The sequence below is a fragment of the Leptinotarsa decemlineata genome, unplaced genomic scaffold (assembly GCF_025532065.1).
Source record: "Leptinotarsa decemlineata unplaced genomic scaffold, Ldec_3_MD MMD2_tig00026307_RagTag_RagTag, whole genome shotgun sequence".
In the NCBI taxonomy this organism is placed as follows: Eukaryota; Metazoa; Arthropoda; class Insecta; order Coleoptera; family Chrysomelidae; genus Leptinotarsa; species Leptinotarsa decemlineata.
In genome coordinates this window covers 10,592,475-10,613,870 of record NW_027412681.1, presented here as the reverse complement: position 1 = coordinate 10,613,870, position 21,396 = coordinate 10,592,475, and the positions used below count along the sequence as shown (strand labels likewise).

At 32.1% G+C, this 21,396-nt stretch overlaps 1 protein-coding gene and 1 long non-coding RNA gene across 14 annotated transcripts in view; one reads left to right on the top strand and one right to left on the bottom strand.

Annotated features, from left to right (window-relative positions):
- Window positions 1-797: 797 nt before the first annotated feature.
- Window positions 798-21,396, bottom strand: part of Trpm (Transient receptor potential cation channel, subfamily M) — a 431,781-nt gene continuing 411,182 nt past the window's right edge. For 11 of the 13 annotated variants that reach the window (XM_074180914.1, XM_074180920.1, XM_074180918.1 and 8 more), the window contains 7 exons: window positions 20,313-20,458; window positions 19,431-19,955; window positions 18,311-18,719; window positions 16,162-16,359; window positions 12,936-13,235; window positions 6,819-7,136; window positions 798-4,307 (listed from right to left, as the gene is read on the bottom strand). In XM_074180914.1, coding sequence (XP_074037015.1) covers window positions 4,111-4,307; window positions 6,819-7,136; window positions 12,936-13,235; window positions 16,162-16,359; window positions 18,311-18,719; window positions 19,431-19,955; window positions 20,313-20,458 — 2,093 coding nt within the window. In that variant the 3' untranslated portion in view covers window positions 798-4,110. The remainder of the gene's footprint in view (window positions 4,308-6,818; window positions 7,137-12,935; window positions 13,236-16,161; window positions 16,360-18,310; window positions 18,720-19,430; window positions 19,956-20,312; window positions 20,459-21,396) is intronic. The other 2 variants (XM_074180912.1, XM_074180923.1) reach the window with 2 other exon arrangements.
- On the top strand, window positions 4,288-15,151 carry LOC141485038 (uncharacterized). Its single transcript, XR_012466976.1, has 2 exons — window positions 4,288-4,420; window positions 12,855-15,151. It is a non-coding gene; the product is annotated as an uncharacterized lncRNA (long non-coding RNA).

The following is a 21,396-nucleotide window of genomic DNA, read 5'->3' as shown; positions in this document are numbered from 1 at the left end:
GATATACTTTATTTGAATACGACTTGCAATTTTTGTTGTTGAATGTAAGAAGTAGGAAATCTGTTGATACTTTTAGACAACCCAACATTCGATTAATGTTTATTACTTTATGAAGATAATCTAACATAAAAGTAGGAGTCTAAATGAACGTACAATATAAACTTATTCAATTTATTAAAATACTTATTTGAAATAATATTCTTCTGTCTCTTTTGAATATAGGGAATTAACTACAGTTATGATAAAGTATCACCATATAGTTATTATTGAGGGTACATGAAAGATTCTGAATAAACGATCAAATGAAATGGCCAATGTTGATAATTTATAATTGCAGAAACCAACAATGTATTAAACGTCCAATTAACTTTACTATGGTGATTTATAAAGTTTTGCAATTTACAATCGTCAAGTTTTTTCATTGTTTGTTGTTAATTCAGATCAAAATTCATTAATTTTTTGTTTTTAATATTGTCTTTTGAGTAAAAATTCAAGTGCAGTCCTGATTCAGCTGATGAATCAGAAATTGCTAATACTATTCATAACCCTCTATATTTGATAATCGGGTTTGCAAAATATTTTTAGAAGATAATAATTCAAGAAAGTGATGAAAATGATAGAAATTCAAACAGTCACACGCGATAAATTTAGTGACTTGAGAATTCTCTGTGAATCGACGGTGTCAGCGGGTTGACAAGTGTGAAAACTTGTATGCACTTTCAAATACATTCTTCAAAATCTGAACTAGCCAAAGGTTCCTAACCTATATACAAAGGTTTTATTCTTCGTTACCTTAGTACAGGTTTGTACTATTGTGTTGGATACTGATTTTGAGCGATTAGATATTGAATAAAATTGAAGTTGAAATTAAAGAAATGGTAGATTACAAATACTGAATGGTGCCGTATTATGAGTACCAACATGTTTCATTCAAAAAAGGCATCTATGAAAATGCCGTATGAATAAAATATTTGAGACTTGGTTCGCAGAAGAATGACATTTGAAAACAATTCATAGATTGTGTTCTCAATATTGCTTAAACCTTTTACCAAAAACTTTTTAGATTTTTGTGGTTTGATTCAAGATGTACATTGTAATAACTCAACATAAACTGTACAAATTTCTGGAGAAAATAAAAAAACAGTTATGAACAGAGATCACTTGGTTCATTTGTGAACATTTCAATGTAAATAAGGTTTGTAATCAATCTATAAAAATGGTGACGTCAAATAATAAAGCATTTGATGTAATGAACAATTCAAAGCGATTATATAGATTGAATTCAAATGAAAGCTTTATGGTACACACATTTTCGTTTGAAACAAATAGACATGTAAGTGGGCGAAAATGAGTTCAGGTCATCTTCAATGAAAACAAATGCATAAATCTTTCAACGGTCCTATTTCAGACTGCAATAGCAAATCGGACACCACTGAGAATATAATTGGCCAGTTCATTGGAGAACTTATTGTGTATAAATATTGCTAAAATTCTATAAATTGAGCATTAGTTATGAGCTACAATTTTTATTTACATTATTTGAGAAGAAATAAATGACTCGGGATTTGAAAATTGATACATTAAAAAATAGTATTTACCTCTGCTTTTATTTATTTTTGATTACTTTTTCTTTGAATCAATATTCATTATTTTTAAATGGAGAACTGTTGGGAAAGATAGTTTTGAAAAATAGAGTGACCTGTAAATAAAATTGAAAATATAATTTTGTAAGTACCTAGAAAAAATGTAACTTTTTCAAATATTCAGTTTTTTTTTTTAATCCTAATTGGAGTTTATATACTAAGTTCAATTAAAAAAAAATCGAAAATAATTATAATAAAGAACATCAAAATTTGTATATAAGTATTTTTTTACAAATAACTCTAATATTGTCAAATTTATTAAGAATCATTAATTACTAAATATTAAATAATCGAATACTCCAAAGTAAAATTTCTGTCATAGTGAAAAAAATGTACTCATCTTGGCAGAAACTTATGGAGTAAAATATTGAAAATATCACAAAAATGTACTAGTAATGATCATTTGACTGTCTATTCATAACAAAAAGAAACTAATACAGTAATATTGATCTCTTCGATCAATAGATCAAAAGGAAGATTCCAAACATCTATGTACTAACAACTACTGATAATTACATACAAACAGATTTATGATGGTAATTTGATAAAAATAAAAGATCCAAACTTACATCTCTACCTACAAAAAAAAATTTAAGATATGCTTTTATTTACATTTCATTATATATAGCAATTTATTTTCAGAAATTTAGTCTTTTTGAAGATTTATAGTTGTACAATTAGATAAAAAACTACCGATTATGTGTCGGCAACCAATATTTTAAGGGAAAAAACAAACAGCATTCATTCAGCCATGGTGAACTAGATTGTCACATTTCTTCATAGAGTAATATTCGAAATATATCATGTCGCATTTTCAAATTATTACAGAAAAAGAAATGTTAACCTCATTGACAAATTCGCTTGCTTCTCGTGTGAACACGATATGATTCTAAGAAATTCAAAACATCAACATAAAAGTTTTTTTATATGAAAAACAATTGTAAAACAAGAGAAATATTATTGAGTAACAAAGTTTTGATTCCTTAGAGTAATTACATTTGAATATTATAAATTATTTTCTGAACAAACACCTTTGAATAATATTTCAACAGCATAGAAACAATTACCGTGGCAGGAATTAAAAAATACTCAGGGTGAAAGGTCGAGGAAGTAATTTTCCATTATTATGGCCAGGTGTTGGGAACAGTAAAATTATAACTACACGTAGCTAAATTTGCCAGAAACTTCGGATCCCTTCAAACAATACAAATTCCTTCAGATAGCTTACTGCTCCCGTACAACAGTAAAAAGTAAAACGGTATTAAATTATATTTCTTAATCATTGATATTTGAGAATTGAGATTCTTGTTTCTCTTCTTTAGGGTGAGTGCAAGTAATTTGTGATCATACATGGTTACCATTCTATTGAAAATACTTTTCCACACCATAAAAAATTCAACTGTTTTTCGACGTTCCTTTCGCTAACCAAGATAGCATCATCAGGAGATGACTGAAACTGTCAATTTTGATGATTTGAACGTAAATATGATTAGGATTTTAACATAATTGATGATTTGAATGTACATATGATTATGAGAAAGTTAATATCATTTGTGATAGAAGAAAAAACTGAAAACTGATATGTCTTCCATGGAAATATTTCCCTATTAGGTTTGAATATGCCAAAAAAGCACAAAATTATTTACAAATTTTGAAATGAACACTGTACCAAATAAAAATATATGTTTCGCTATATAATACTATATAATACCTTTATCAGGTGTAATTAACAGAGTATTAGTCAAGCTGAGAAAGCTTTGGACCATTACTAAAAAATACATTTTTTATTTAGAATGGTCATTTCTATTTGAATTTTTGTTACCACTATCTTTTTTTGAACAAATCAGCTTCTTTCCTCAGTAGCTTAGAAAGTTACTAATACATACATGAATAATTTTATCTACTTATAGATGGAAATTTGTGCGCAGTCCTATTTTCATTAGGTTGTCTTACCTTTTTTATAACGTAGTCGTTATGAAGAGCAGAATGTTACTTTGTGAAAACGAATATTACAAAGAAGAGAAACAATAAATATTCGAATGTTTGTGACTAATGTCTCTTATGACATTAGTTAAATGTTTTCTAGTTTGACATTCGAATTTTAAATTCTAAATGTTCTACTTCTCCATCATTATATAGAAACTGGGAAACTTTCAAAAAATTTGTTCTCTTATTATTTTTCTTCCCTTATTTTTTAAGTTTACCCGTCTATATAATGGTGGGGAACTAATATCTCCTGATAAATATTCCCATTTTCAAGTAAAGTAGATGTTCTGGCTTGTGGGCCTCGGTTGGTAAACTGTTCACTTGAAAATCTCATAAATAAATAGAGTATTCTTAATGAATTAGAAATATTCATCAAATATCTACTAGAACCATAAAAAAATGTTAATGAACGCCCCCTTCTAGGACCCAAGTGTCTAGCAAACATAGCCGTAGGAAACACATATGAAAACTATCACTACCACTAACACATGGTCTCCGACTGCATATGAAGACTACCTTTGGATTCAGCCTTTGGAAGGACTTCTTTCTGAATAGGTAACTGAGAAGAATCGATGACGATGGAAGGCCTTTGCGGCATTGGCGGGTGGTTAATGGCGGATGAAGCGTTATCACTAGATTCCGTCGAATCTTGACGATCTGCTGAAGAACCTGAAGAACCTACACCAGAAAAAGCGAAAGCGATAGAAAATGGTTTGCGGAAAATTAAGATTCATTGTGTTCCTTTGAAAATGGATGATGTACACTTCACTATTGAATAGGGGCATTTTTTGGTATGTTGAGAGATTTTTTTCACAGTTCTTAGGTTTAATTTTGAAGTATCTGAACTCCATTTCTTTCAATCGGTCTACATCATTTGAACTATTGTAATAGAAAATCCATCAGAAAATTTTTAACATACCTAGCATAGTTCGAAATATTGAAAATTATTTTTTCAATGCAACTTGAACTTCAAAATTCATATGATATTTTAAATTCTGTATCAAATTTCGTTCCAAAACTTGTAACCTGATAGCTATGATGTCACATTTACCCAAACCCTGGTAAATATGAGTGCTTTGATATAAATACCTGAAAACTCGTTCATTCACGTTCCAAGTGAGGAAAATGAAGGAAAAAAAATGGTTTTAGCTATCTTGCAGAGACCCGAATCAATTCAAAGTTTCTTTCTTTCTCTGGAGATCATTTTGATATAAGTTTACTTACATGGACATCTTCACCTTCGAATTATTTGTCTAAATGTACTTGGCATAATAGGAAAATTTCTTAGAATCTTTCTCAAAGTTAAATTATTATTAAATAAATAAAAGGTTTGATAACCCAATCCCTGGAATCAATTAAAATTGCATATTTATATACTACAGCCTTGGCTGTGTATGTGATCAAGTATGAAAGATCTTTTATTAAGACGAATTATAATGTTCTTTGCTTTGTATATTAATATTTTTAATTCATTGACAGATATAACAGGAATACAAAAAATCATGAGTGAAGGAATGCACCAATAGCAGAGTACAAAATTGCGCATTGTTCAAGAAATAAGTTTTTGGTCTTGTATTCTGGATGCACCTCAAACGGCAGTGAACATTTTCTAGTTTATCAATTAATTTTTTCAAATTAAACTCAATTGTCCACAAACTTAGGGTTGGAGAAGTCAAAATAAGGAATTTTGTGCTAAATTGAAAGTTTCAGTTAAAATTACCAATTTATAAGAAGGTTTTATAAAGTCTGAAAAGCATCAAGAGACAAAAATCGTTAGACTTGGAAATGGTTTCCGACATACAGAAACACCTAGAACATGATTTCGCATGAAATTCGTGATGTATTTAGCAAAAACAAGAAATGGGGTTATCTGTAGTTGTTAATCAAAAATCCTAAGATATATTACAAATATATCTTAGGATTATCTATTCACCAAAGTGTGTAGTAATAACTACACGAATTGAAATATTTAGTAGTTTTTGAACAAATCAATTTGTGGACTGTTAAAAAAATAAGGTAAATGTTCAAATTTCGCGGGCTACATACTTTAGATTAGCGGGCAAAAACAACACTGTAATCATGTCTCAGCCACCGTATTCACCAGATTTGGCCCCCTGCGATTTTCCCTGTTCCTAAGATTGAAGAGACCCATGAAAGGACGGCATTTCGCGACGATTGAGGAGATTAAAACCGAATAGCTGAGAAAGCTCAAGGACATACCAAAAAGTGTATAAAAGAACTACTTCGAGGATTGAAAAACGCTAGCACAAGTTTATTATACATGAAGGGGGCTATTTTGAAGAGGAAAAAATAGAAATTGAAGAATGAATGAATATTTTCTTTTGGGAAAAGTGAAAATTTACCTTATTTTTGAAAAGACTGCTTATGTTTCATTGGTAAAAGTCGTTTTTAAGTTATTTTAAATTTATTGGTCGGTCCGGCATGCAGTTTTTCCTTTCATTTGAAGTGATTTCTAAGAAGACATTACATAATTCCAAGTAACATGACGAAAAAATAATTTAACATTATACAGAATAGAATAAAGCTTTAATAATCTGTTTGATGAATCTGGCAACAAGTACAGCAAAACCATTCCGGTTTGCACAAATTAATCTGGACCACCGAGTCTTCAAATTGAATTTCATATCAGATCATGTATGAGAGAAAACAGCATCAGTATGATGCTCAATAACAAAAACGGATGTAATTGTATTGATATTGGAAGAAGAGGTGTTTTCAAAATGTTTATGATTTGATGATAAAAAAGGATCTGAGTATATACTGATGTGTTTTGGTGTATAATTGTAAACATATATTTGCATCAATCACTAAAGAAAGCATGGATGAAAGATTCTGAACTACTAACTGAAAGTGTAGCCAAATACAAATGTACAAATTTATTGAACATGCTGAGAATATTAATATATTCACTGCTTTCCGACCTGCTGAGTGGCAATACACATTATCAGTTGAAGTAATTCCTAACTCAAATAGAGAGTACATTTGATATATTAATGTTTTTCTGATAATGAGATGATAAACTTTTGAAATAATAAGAGAGGCATCACTCTGTTTTCCAGTTTAGTAAAAATGACTGTTGAGAATCATTCAACGATGAAAATGTGCTGTCAACAGTCATTTTCCTGATTCTCCTTTGATGTTGGTACAAAGGAAGAATCATCGACCTACCATTACCTAAAGTGGCTTGCATCGCCGGTGAGTCATCTTCGATAGCCGTTGATCTGCGAAGCGTGTTTCGACTAGGCCACGAGTTTACTCGGTATTCTCGAGTCTCAGACATGACGGAGAGTAACGCGGGATTTGGAACGACTGTGCGATCTATGCCGCCCACGTCTTCTTCTTCTTCGTTTTCTTCGCTGTACCGTCGTTGTATGAGATTTTCCATGACCATGTAGTCGCATTCTTCGGCGCTACGCAAGTGTTCTTTTTCCAAGTTAAGAGCGATCTCAGGATTGGACATTTCGGATGGATTGCGTTTTCGTGAACCTATGGGAATAATACTCATTGAAGTTATTCATTTCATTCAAATTTGTTCAGCGAATATATAGTGTCGATTACTTTCAGTTTTTTTCAACTTGGACCATCCTATGTCTGCTGAAAGTTACATTTGGTATATGTATTGTCAATTTTTCCAATTTTTCTGAATCCATCAATTTTACATATTCATTTACATTTACATTTATCTTTCAATATTCATTGGCTCTTCTAAGATTATTTGAATTGAACAAAATAAGTCTACAAAAATTGAAGCCACTTTTTAGTATCAGATATTTCAATTCATGGGGGAAAATCAAGTTTAATGTACATATCATCAAATAAATAATATTACTGGAGTTTAATCCAAACAATTAACCATTATTTTCAACACCTGGACACGTGTTTCAATCACCAAGTGATCATCTTTCTCTTGAAGATGATTACTTGGTGATTGAAACACGTGTCTTCCCCTTGAAGATGATTACTTGGTGATTGAAACACGTGTCTCCCTCTTGAAGATGATCACTTGGTGATTGAAACACGTGTCTAGGTGTTAAAAATAACGGTTTGGTGTTGGGATTAAATTCCAGTAATATTCATTACTACACCAAAGGTTCCAAACAGTGCATCAAAAATATATTATCAAACTTAATTTTATTTCGTTGATGTCATTTCTGGAAAAATCATAAAAAAGACAATATCAATGGGGCCAAAACGTGCCTTTTCAGCAAGCATATTTGATGGTAGAAGGACAGTACCTACATTCCCACACCTTTTAATTCAGAAGAGTTCTTAAAAATATGGAGTCGTGTTCCTCATACCAGGTAGTTCAAAAGTTACATAAAAATCAAAGATCTGAATTGAAGACTTCATGTAATATTTCTAGAATAATGTCTTTCAATCTTCCAAATATACATGAGATAATGACGATTTTCCATTATATGTTCGATTTTGGTTATGATTTTTGATAGTTTTTTTGAAACTAAACTCTTTGTATAATATAGGCGTCTATTTCTGGTTCTATTTTAATGATATTTTTCGAATAAACATCATGATTATACCTAATTTTGAATGGGAAAATGATCTATTGAAAAAAAACTTTACAATTTATTCAGTAAATTATTTTTTTGAAACTAAACTCTTTGTATAATATAGGCGTCTATATCTGGTTCTATTTTAATGATATTTTTCGAATAAACATCATGATTATACCTAATTTTGAATGGGAAAATGGTTTATTGAAAAAAAAACTTTACAATTTATTCAGTAAATTAGTTCATTTTATAACATGAATATCAGAGTAATTTCCGATCCACTTGTTGATAAGTTCATCATACAACCTACATTGAGATATTTTCAATACCAGTTTTCGGCAGGTAATAAGAAAATGAAAAGCTTCCACAACTTATCACAGTCTACCATCTCTACGTTCGTCAGTAATACACACTGTAAAAGTATCTGTGAAGATATTTGTAATAACTTTGAAAATACTCAGGTAATCAGAACAGATCGATTTGAAAATAAATTTATATTGCCCCTTCCAATAAAGGCTGGCTTACACTACTCATCATTGATTTGTGAAAACAAAAATGTTATACAACTCTTCTACAGCATTATAAACTTGATGAAACATGCACCTGTTATTAACCCAAAAAGCAATATTTATTTCACTCAGTACCAAGCAGTTACCGAAGATATTGAAACGTTATATTTACGAATCTAAATTATATAGGATTTATATTGAATCTGTGTAAATAGAATAAATGCTGTTTGTAATGAAAATGAATTGATTCATATTAACATTTTAATTTATTGAAAGCCGTGGACAATATTTTTATTTATTACTGGTACTGGGTTTTCCGCAATGACAGAAAGTATGAAGAAATGCAAGCCTTAAGAGGCGGAGGTGTCATGATTCTAGCCAAAAAGAAGCACTCTCCACAGCTGATCACCAAAAGTAATAGTGTAGACTACGACTGGATAATCACCTCTGTTAAATTTCGAGAAATCAAAATCTTGATATTGTTGTGTATACATTCCCCCAAATTCAAGACAAGAAGTATACAATGAGATCATTTTATCTCTAGAAAGTGTTGATGAATTGAATAACTCCGATTTTGTCTACATTATAGGCGACTTTAATATTCCCGAAATAAATGGTGCATCGTTCAGTTTCGAGACCTGCACAGGTAAAGGTAAATATATTGATGACCTCATAAGCAACTATGATCTCTTTTCTGTAAATGATATAACAAATTCAAACCACGTCACTCTTAACCTCGCCCTAACAAATTTAGCCAGCACAAGTGTTACAAAGGCAACTTCAAGCCTATATGATGGCATAGACGAGTATCACCCCCCACTAGAAATTGATATTACTTTGATCGGCTCAGAATCTGTGACAAGTGAAAAAATATCCCAAAATATATTTATGATTTCCGGAGCGGTGATTACGTCAAACTCTATCACCTTGTAAGCCAAACCCAATGGGAAAATGTGTTAGTATCAAAAGAACCTGATGAGTTGGTTGATGCTTTTAACAAAAGACTCTATGGTATATTTGACGAAAGCTTACAAAAAAAGAAAATAAAGTACAATAATAAATTTCCCGACTGGTTGTACTTTACTTCATTGTCTAAGAGGAAAGACTCTTGTTGACAAAGCATGGTTTACATGTAAAATACAATAGTATATGCCTATTAATTTGTCAGTGATTTATATAAAATGGTTAAAATTTGCAGATATAAACAATATCTTTCGTCTAGTTGTAAAAATATCAAAACAAAAAAAAATATATAAGTAAAATATAGAATACAGATAATTTAATCTTATAGATAAAATGCAAAAAGTTAGCCCAAGATACTGTCACTATAATACTCCTGCAGGCTGTAGTATCCTTTAGTTAAAAATATGCTTTTGACGGTTTTCCGAAAGATTCTCGGGCATGATATATTTATTACTTGGCTCCGCAGATGATTGAAGAGTTTTTACTCTCAAATATGAGAGAGTGTTTGGTTAATGTCGTTTTTGGTACCGGTAGGGGTAAGTCGTCTTTTTGACGAGTATTATATGGTCTTACAATTGCCATATTGGATTTTTTCTTATGCATCAAGCACACTGTCTCAAGGATAAAAATACTGTATAGGGTCAGAATTCCATGTTTTATAAAAAGTAGTTTACAGTGATCCCTGGACTTAGCTTTTGATAAATATCTGAGAGCTTTTTTTTGTAAGACAAATACTGAGCTCATTAGCTGATAACAGCAAAAACCCCAGAACGAAATACCATACATAGCGCTGAACTTAGGCAGACAATAAAGGAAAAGGAAAAATACTTTATAAAAAATCCAAACGTGAAACTCCAAAACATGATGAATACAGAAATAAATTTTGAGAACTTAGAGTAAAAGTGAAAAAATCAATGGAACAATGTTAGCTCTCTCACATACAAAGTATTGAAAACAAAATCAGTAAATTTCGGAATTAAATAAACAATTACAAAAATGATTACAAAATATCTAATAATTTCAGATATAAAGATGAAGTCATTTCTGATGACCAAGATATTGCAAATGCTTTTGCTGAATATTTTCAATCAGTTTATAGTAATGGTTCTCCAGGTGGTATCAATCTCTCTCTAGAGATCAATCAATTTCTGAACAAGACATCTGTAAAGCATATTACTGGAGTTTTTTCCCAACACCAAATTGTTATTTTTAACATCTCGACACGTGTTTCAATCACCACGATCACGTGTCGAGGTGTTAAAAATAACGATTTGGTGTTGGGAAAAAACTCCAGTAATATTCATTACTACACCAAAGGTTCCAAACAGTGCATCATAAGTATCTGTAAAGCAGTTAGATATCTGAAACCCAAATATCTGACGGTATTCCATCTTACTTTTAAAAAGGTTATATGGAAAACCTAATAAGACCTCTGAATATAATCTTCAATAGCGTTGTTGAAAGTAGTGTGTTTCCAAAACAACTCAAAATGGGACTTATAATTCCTATCCATAATCTGGCAATCAAAATCTCATAACAAACTATAGGCCGATAACAATACTCCCCTCATTATCAAAAATCTTGGAGACAGTCTTATATAACAGACTGGAAAACAGAATTGATGTAATCTACACAGACCTAACGAAAGCATTCACTTTCAATAGAAATAGGTCGACACTATTCAGACCAACCTCTGGCGTTCCTCAGGGATCAATTCTAGGCCCACTTTTATTTATAATGTTCATTAACAATATAGGTGATTATATAAGACATTCCAAGTTCCTGCTCTATGCAGATGATCTTAAACAATACCAAACCATCAACGATGAAAGATACAGTGAAAACCTTCACAAAGACTTAGATTCTATCACTATCTTTTGTGAGACGAACAACTTGATGCTGAATGAGGGTAAATGCAAAGTTATGTCTTTTTCACGGAAAAATGTTATTACTCCAACGGAATATTCAATAAATGGCACCAAACTGGAAAAACTTGCTCAAATCAAAGATCTAGGAATCATTTTTAACAGTAACTTCAACTTCAGAAATCACATAGAATATAATATTGTACGTGATGCAAACAGAAAGCTTGGTTTTGTGTTAAGAAACGCCAGAGATTTCAAATGGGAACTAGGAATTCTTCTATTCAATGCCTTTGTCAGATCAAAGCTCGAATACACTTCGACAATTTGGAATCCGCAAACAGCATTTCATTCAGAGATGATATAAAAAATACAGAAGAAATTTCTTAGGTACACCTACTTAAAAAAAAAATAAAGAGTCTCCCTCTATGATCTCCTATAGGACTCAACTAGAACATTTTGACATGCCAACCCTGTCGGATCGTCGAAGCTTGAATGATGTACTATTTATATTAAACATATTTAATCAGATAATAAATGTACCTGAACTCCTAGTGTGATCAATCTTCATGTTCCCAGTGCTAGTCTAAGAAATCACAATAAGGTTTTCTATGTAGACACCCGATCAGAGTCTCCACTCAATCGCTACCATAGGCAAGTGAATGATCTAGTCGTAAGTCATCAAAGTCTGGATTTTTTTTACTGTGATGAATTAGAAATAAGACAGTCGTTTTAAAAAAAATGTGCCATATATACCTGTTTTTATTAATGTTTCTCTTGTACGTAATTTTAGGTGATTATTTACTCTGTGTATTTTAAAATCATATTTTATGTACCATGACATTGACTGTATACAAATAATCGGGTGCAAACCTGTTTGGAATGCAGTTAAAATAAAATCTATCTATATATCTATTATCATTATATACAGTAGATCATCTACAAAAATCGACAATTATCAGACACTTTGAAAATGTACCATGATAACACAAGATTACTATAAACCCCAGTCTACAATCGAATATGATCAATTTCTACCTAAACCGATTCGTTTTAGGATCTATTTTGTTGTTATATTCAATTAAGTCAATATGAGCTATCAGTTGCAGCAGATTCTTCAAGAATTATTCAACTTATAGTTTATATTACATATTCAGTGGACGTAACATCTATTCGTGAGGTATTATGTGAATGATCTCTGACGTTTTTTCAAAGGTTCTAGTTATTATACATCATAAAACGAATGAAGTAATAATAACAAGGTAGTCCAAGCAGATTGTATAAAATATATGTTTTTTGCTAATATACTCCTATCAGTCACTTTAATCCAAACCCATTCCTGAAGACGTTCCATTACAGGGTTACAGCAATACAACTAACTACCGAACCATCTCTACAACCGGATGCGATACATTTCTACCTGACAACAACTAGACTTACTTGGCGGCGACTGTTCCGGTCTGGGCGGCGAAAGCAATCCAGGAGACCTCGGCGGACTCAGCAGACCGCACACAGATTCCAGTTCGTCCGTGATGCTGGTGTATTCTGTGTGCATATGCATGAGAAGACCCGCGCGACTGCCTCCAGCTGGAGGTATAACTTTAATTTTGGGCTCTGTGAATGTAACGCTACGTTCCAGAGAGACCGTGCTCGTAGGCAGAATTGCAGGCGGATCGGAGGTCTCGGGCTCAGATTGCGTTTGAGAAAACTGGCGTTTGGTAGAGATGGATGATTCGTCGCCTGGGAGGAATAAGGCATGGTTTTTGGCGTGGGGTTTTTAGGGGTTAAGTATCAGCCTCAGTAAGAGCTTTTGGAATTTGGGATAGAAATTAATTGCTCGAGATCTATTTTATCGAGAATAACGTCTTTGTAATTGATTTTTTTATGATTTCAGTAAAATTTACGAATTCATTTAAATATTTCTGCACAATTATTACACTTGGTAAATATATCGACGGATTTCTTGGAATGAATGCATGAGAAATTCGAGTAGACAAATATTTTTTTGAAGCTTTTACTAAAACTTTTGCTTCCATGTTGGTTGATTATTTTCAATTTCACAGGTATCCAGTAGTTTTGCCATTCCGAAATCATTATAACTTATTTCATCGAAAGAATAGTATTCTCTCAATCTGAATGATGTAAGGACAGGCAAACAATGCTTCATAGCATAGCATTTCTGCGTTAAAAATATGTAATGTCCTAGAGTACGAATAGGTAATTAATTTCCAGTTCCAAATTCCAAAAACCTTCAAGCTATGCTAGATTGAAAGCATCTTTCAAATTGATGGCCCAAAAATTTCTTTTTTTGATTATTTGCTACTATATATGTAGAATTTTTTGAGAATACAATTTGAGAGAAGGTCCCAAGATATGATTATTACATTTTTTTACTTTATCGAAGTTCCTGCAGCTAAGAAAGCGAAAGCTGTTTATTTTTAGAAATGGCATTTTTGTAAGCACCTCAAGCAGAACAAATGAAACATGGAAGAAGAGAAAGCTGAGTCGATAAAAACAAAGATACAGACGTTGAGTAATATGCCTTGTTATAAGAAGAAGTGCTTCAATAACGAAGCGTAGATTAATCTCTTCAGTTCAAGAAACTTTAGTAAATCAGTGTTTTTGTTTGTTGTGAAACATCAGGATAATTTCCATGGCTCACAATTCCCCTTAGTTTTTGAATTTCACAGTCGCCTTGTGTCTTAAGTGGAATAATGACTGAGGGGAAGTGTGAGATATATAAATCGGGAGTTTTGAGTAATTTTTGTTAATAGACTTATGTTAGTTCGGAATATTCTATTAACCTATTTTGAAGAAATCTCACCATCGAATTTCTCTCTCACAATGCCTCCCCGTCAAAATTCTGTATTCGAGCTAGATATAGTTTGATAAAACAAGTGGGGGAAATTAAGTGTGACAGGGGTAATTATAAGGCATAGGATAGCTGAATTTGTATGTGAGACTTCTGTCGCCTTTCACAAAAACGACTTAAACGGTGAACCTGAAGGTAATGTAACAACAATAATTATAATATTCATCTTGCTCAACTCTATTGAAATCTCATACACTAAATACAACATATAATTTGAGAAAGAGTGTTGAATAGTAATTTTCAATAATCTGACCTCTCAGAATGACACTAATAAAGATAAACATGCTGATCCCGTTTAAAGGATCATCATCATGAAGTAGGTAAGGTTATCACATCAGTCAGTACAAAACATATTTTGTTGTAGATTATCCGAAAAACACAATGGATTTCTATTCTAATGGTTTTGATGTGAGTGATCCATATATAATGAACATGCTTTGATAATCCATTCGATTGGAGAACAGTAAACACTAAAAAGAATAAAAAGTACATCTGATTATATACTCTCCATACCTAATTTCCTGAAAATGTGGCAGAAAGAGAGGCTTTTTGGTGTGAGAAAAGGTGCCCGCAGTTCACATGCTAGTAAATAGACAAACAGAATAAGCATATTAGAAAAACGAACTAAACAGCGCAAGTTATCAGTTGAAAATGTTCAAAAAGTCGTGTTAGGGTGAAAAAAAACGAAATTTCTTCTCCAGTTCTTATGCTCACTTCAATAATTTTGATTAAAAATGTATAATAATTTTTAAGTTTTACTATTGGGAAATATAGGACGAAATAATTCTTTGTAAAACAGTAGATAAAAATAAATGTTATTTTATAATATTACAAAATCAATACTGTTCAACAAGAATATAGCAATTCGAAATAAGACATCATAGCATTGTTTACAACTGAAGTTGTAAGATCAGATTTCTATGACCATAATTAAGTTCTAAGATATAATTATGAATTCTGTGGTTCCATCACTTGAACTTAGATATCTCAAGTAAACATAAATAACCCTTGGCCTTAACTTGATACATATAAGTTCCATAATTTACTCTTCCATTTTGAATATACATAATCTCAACTGTCAATTATGATCTTGCATAAATTTTATTATTTTAGACAGTCTTTAGACTGTGATATATATATATATATATATATATATATATATATATATATATATATATATATATATATATATATATATATATATATATATATATATATATATATATATTTTCACGAATAATAGGTGTTCAGAAATATATTTCATTAATCCCAAAAAGATACATAATGATGCATGCAATTTCACTCTATAATCGTTACTCTCATAGTTTGAAATTATATATAATTATTCAAATTCTTATTGTGAATTATCATTAGCTATAATTTATCAACAACTTTTTCTGTGTTGACGATTTTTCCTGTCTTGTCACTTATTGAAACTTAAACCTTGTTTGTAATTTTTAAATATTTTCCATTATGATAAAATTTGTTGATATTTTGGACAATGAAATATAACTTAACCCTATTTGTGAAGATGATCACAGTTAGCTATAGAAAAAAATGATGAGCATATTTTATAATAAACTACATCAGTTGATAATAATGAAGTAGTATGAAAAACTTCGAGCAAATTCAAAGTTATTGAAGTGACATAAAAATATTTAGTAATTATTATTGAGCATTTCTGATTGGTTATTAGCTTTAGAGCAAATATTCGAACATAACGAACTAATTATTTTCTCAAAAAAAATGAATCAACTTCAAAAATTTAAAATCAAACAAAAAGGAATTACTTACTCGGACCACTTTCTGATCCTCTTCTTGTATTACCAGCTGAGTCTCTTCTTTTCTGCGCTGCTCTGTTTTTCAGAATATCGATGCTTAACCCCGCAATGTCGTCAGCTGAGATATCCGAGTTTTTATCACTCTCCATGGATGTTTTAGATTCGGTGCTCTTAGTCCTTTGACGAACCAAGGTAAGATTTTGTCTACTCCCTTGAAAAAAATTGACATAATCAAAAGTGGAAATGAAAAGAAAGTGACTTGCTGAGAACTTTATAATATGTTGAAAAATAATATGAGATAATTTTGGTACAATTATTGATACAGTTGTACCAATCCTATAACTATTGAAAATAATTGGTTGGTCGGTAGCCGTTCGGTTCAACGTGGGTGCTTTATTCACTTACTCAAACGACCGCTCTGTTAGTCGGTGGTTCAATCACACGTTAAAAGGTAAGATCTCGTTAGTCTTTACCTCGCACAAGTTTCGACTTCTGACGGTTGTCGTTCGTAGGGGTGCGACTACTGATTAACGGAAAAACATATTTTAAACACATACTTTAAACAGTTTACTAAGTTAAACTAATTCAATTGAATTCCTAGGATTATATATTAAAGAAAAATTATAGTGGACTTGTCGCAGTTAATAATTTTATCTCTCAAAAAAAAAAGAGCCAAGAAATTGTATGGGCACTCATCTTGACGTTTTGAAGGCTAAAATCTGCCTCGTCTGTAATTTCGATCTCATAGGTTCATTTTTTTCATGCGATCATGAATATGTTACATTGATTGGATTACCATTTCAGCACAACATTTTCCTTACTAAAAACTTTTACCTTGAACAATTGAAGCAAGGGGATATTCATATTTCAAAAATATTTTCTAATGCTATGGTAGGAATAACGTGTTAGGAATCACACGTTAAAAGGCAAGACCTCGTTAGTCCTTAGCTCGCAAACTTCTGAGAGTTGTCGTTCGTATGGGGGCGACAGCTGATTAACAGAAAAACAGATTTTAAACAGATTTTTTTTAATCCCTGTTTATAGGATTTACTATTGACAATATGTCAAGGTCAATAGTCAAGGACCAAGAATCATAAGTTTAAGGAATTAATCTTTTAAGTCATTACATATTTGCAAGTGTTTGGGATCGACTAATTGAGGTTAAACGACTTCTGTATCTGATTCTCAAATATAACTTCTTCTTTTTCAATTATTTGAGTTTGAACTTCAATGATCGCATTAGCACAGTCAATTACTGTTCTGAATGTAAACATAGTCTGTTGGTATTGCTACCGATAAAGACATTAGTTATTAACTGAATTTCAGAACTTATTTGAACAAAACCTGAAGAAAAAACTAGCTTTAAGCTGTTGTCATTAGAGCCATCACCAACGAACTGGGAACGATTGATAGAAAAATACTCTTTTTGAAAATGAAATTTCATTTTAGATATGGTGTCGCTTTCTGGAGATTTTGTAACAAATAGTTGCTAGTCAGAATTCATTTTCCAAAGAAAAAAAATGGTAAAATACATCTGCAAAGCAAATATTGCAAACCCCTGGACATTTATATTAAACTATTGACTGTACACCGTAATTCCGTTTTGGAGACAGTAAGACATATTAAAAAGAAGAGGGCTCTAAAAATGTCTACTCTATATGTCACATTCACGACATACCTCTCCACACTCCAACAACGTTAACGAAATATTCTGTTTTTTGAGTGGGGAATAAAAAGTATATTGACATTTCATATACAGACATTTCATAACCATGTAAAAGAACTTCGACTCTCAAAGGCCTATCACAGCCTGGCAGAATATTTTGAAGACAAGTTTTGAGGCCAGCTTTTGATTCAGGTTTTAATTTTTCCACTTTCTAAATGTTCATATTTCGACTACTGAATGTTTAACATATTGTCAACTTTTATTCTGTGTGGACTTATTTTTTCATATTATATTGAAATTAGTGATTTGTATTTTATATTTAGGTATATATTGTGTTTTGGTAATAGTATTGTACACTTAGACAATAAAGTATAATGATTTATTGATTGCCCAGTGTATATAGACTAGTTATAATATCTCTTAACTTTTTTCTTTATATTTATCGGTGTCTGCTAGTAAGAAAACCTGTGCTTTGATGAAGAACCCTTCCACTTACCTGCTACCGATAAATTATCCAACTGTTCCCTATCAGTCGGCTCGTCTTCATCGGCAAACCGATACTCGATATGCTGTCCATTATCAAAAATGTAAGCATCTGGCCTTACTTCTGTTAATGACCTCACTATCGTCTTTTTCCTTTTTGGATGTATGACCATTTGACCTATCACGGTACCATCTTCGGATAGCTCGCTTTGTTCGCTAATAGTGCGCGCGCGCATACCTTCATGGATGGTAGGGGGCATGAACACTTCGACTTGTTGTTTTTGTTGAAGGATCATGTGCCGAAGGGCTCCGACTTCGGTTATGAGATCTTGGAGTTGTTCGGTGTATCTGCGTGACCGTACGTCGACGTTTTGAAGGACAGTGGTCTGGAGATTCTCTTTAGTGTGAATGTCTTCAACTTTCTGTAAAGTAAAACTAGTATCAGGGCGACACAAAAGTGGGTAAAACAAGTCCAATGGAAAAAGTTTGTGCAAATAAACTATCTCTTCAACCTGTTTTTGATAGGCAGAAATTGGCTGTTTGTTCCTACTCACAAAAGTAATACTTAATTTTGCGAATAGATTCAAAATTCTTTGGATCATGTTTCAGAAATAATATTGCTGTTTTCAATTTTGAAGACGAAATTTTATTTGGTAAAGATTAAATAAACACTATTACGAGTTTGGTCAATTATTTAAAGACCAGAGATCTCGTTCCCGCGTTCATACTAAATTGAATACCACACTCAAAGTGCATATAGACAATATATTGTCCCACTGCTGGCTGTTGTGTATGAATAAGCGCTACTGGGCGCAGTAGTTTGAATAACCTAACGTCTCAAGTTTCTCAAACAGGTGGTCAACACATGAAAAATCATTGGCGAATGAACTAGAAATTTGGTACTTACTGTAAATGTGAGCCCATCGAGATGAATGAGATTAGTTCAGAGTGGTTGAAAACAAGTGACAAGATTAGCAGCGAGAGGTAATAAGTGAAATAAAATTGTAATTGGAGTGAAGTGTTTTTACTTTCATGTTGAATAATTAAAGTTGTTGAAGTTGATTAAGCACAGACTTAACAATATCTAGAGTTAGATCAAGCCATGATCTCAATACAGAAATAATTAATAATACCTGAGTCAAATGTTCAATCCTCTCCGTGGTTATCTTGATTCGTTCCTCTGTCGACTGCTGTAGTTTGTTCTCCTGCTCCGCGAAATAGCCCTCGACGCAATCTTCCTCGAAATCGTATAGCCTCTCCATCTCGTCCTTATCCAAGAACAGCTTCAATCCGTTGTCGTAGCTCTCCTCGATACCCTCCATCTTCCGGCGACAATACTTAAACAGCAAGAAGAGGTGGCAAAACAGGATGAACGGAGGCGGTAACAGCGGTTTCTGCTCGTACTCCATTACGCCGGTGAAGCGTTGGAACATCCACACCTGGTGAGCGACCGCGTTCACCTCGTTAAAGATGTTGTTGAAGACGGCGATCAGTAAGTTGATTAGCAGTATGTTGGCGACCAAGAGGTATATAGACATGATGACCGGTGTGACCCACCTTCCCGTTTGACAAGGTTCTTCCAATGAATGCCCGCATTCCGGGTCAATCTTGTCCGCATATACTTCACCGTACAACATGAAGTATGGTTCTAGGAAAACCTAAAAAGGTATATAGATAGAGAAAGCGTTTTCTGAAAGGTTTGGTGATTAGATATTGATTTCAGTTAGAAATTTGTGAGTACCTTGTTAGATATACATAAGGCACGTTAAGAGTTAGGAATTGGTCTATTATATCTCCTGAAGACGCCAACATGATTGGCGAAATGTCGAGAAGAGTGTTGCATTTTTGGATTCACTATTTTCTTGTTTTTTCAATTATTTTTAATGTTTCTGGTTGATTGTTATATATTTTAACGCCTAAATCGAATATTGATTTCTTCCCAAATTTTGAGCAATGTGATTTAACTAGTAGTTACTTGGTTTGTCTTATTTTGTCTAATTATGAGTTTCACCTACCTCTTTGACAATTCTCCAACTAGGTTCCTTATCTGGATGGTTAATTGCTTGCCTCGATACACCGAAGCTCATTAAAACGATCAACAACAGGACGACGAAGTATATCATATTCTTGACCATTTTCCCCATCATTGTTACCAACGGACCTTAAAAAATTTGAACATTCATTTCATGGAAATCACAGATTTCCTAATTTCAAAAAATTCTGGGAGCTTCTGAATTTCCTTCAAAAAATACAACAATCACAATCTATATTTATTAAACAGTTTACACAACCACATCACGTGTTTCACTATACAATAGCTTTTTCAGACACTTTCAATACTAACTTAAAATACCCAAATAAAATAAAATAATTGAAAAATTATTTCGTCAACAGTAAAAGTCTATTTAATAAAAAACAAAGGAGTTTCATCTGTATTGTCGGTGTCGTGTGTTGCTGAGATCCATTATGTCTTTTGAGTGGTAGATTTGCCCGAGATAGAATGCATTTTTTAAAAATTATTTGAGCTTATTTCATCCATAATTGTTTAGCTCCATGATCATCTTCTATGATGCCTGTTTTATTAATCTGCGGTATGACAATTTGTAAATAACTGGAATTTTGGGAGTAGTATGGTATGTTGTAGAATGTTACAGTGCTTGTGTTGGAAGCAAATTTCAAATTATTTATATTGCTACCACCTTCATTGTTGTTCCTTATGGAATAACGAGTAATATTATCAACTCCATCCAAATATACCCTTATCCATTATGATCCACTGGTTGAATTCAAAAGTAAGTGATTGTTTTCTACATTCAAGATTGATTTTTTTTTATTGTACGATGTGTATTTGCGAGTCCAAAGAGCAATCAAAGTTATTTTACTGTTTGGAAAAAATAAAAAACTTGCGTTCAAAAAGTTGTTTCACCAAAATGATATTAGATATTATTAAATAATCAAGTGATTGTAAATTTTTCAAAATGATGTTCTCAGGGTAAGTTTCATAATCATAACCATAACAGTTGTGTGTAAAAGAGAGTTCTGCATTTCCCAATTTTCATTTAAGTTATGATATTAGTAAAGGTAAAATTAGATTTAAAT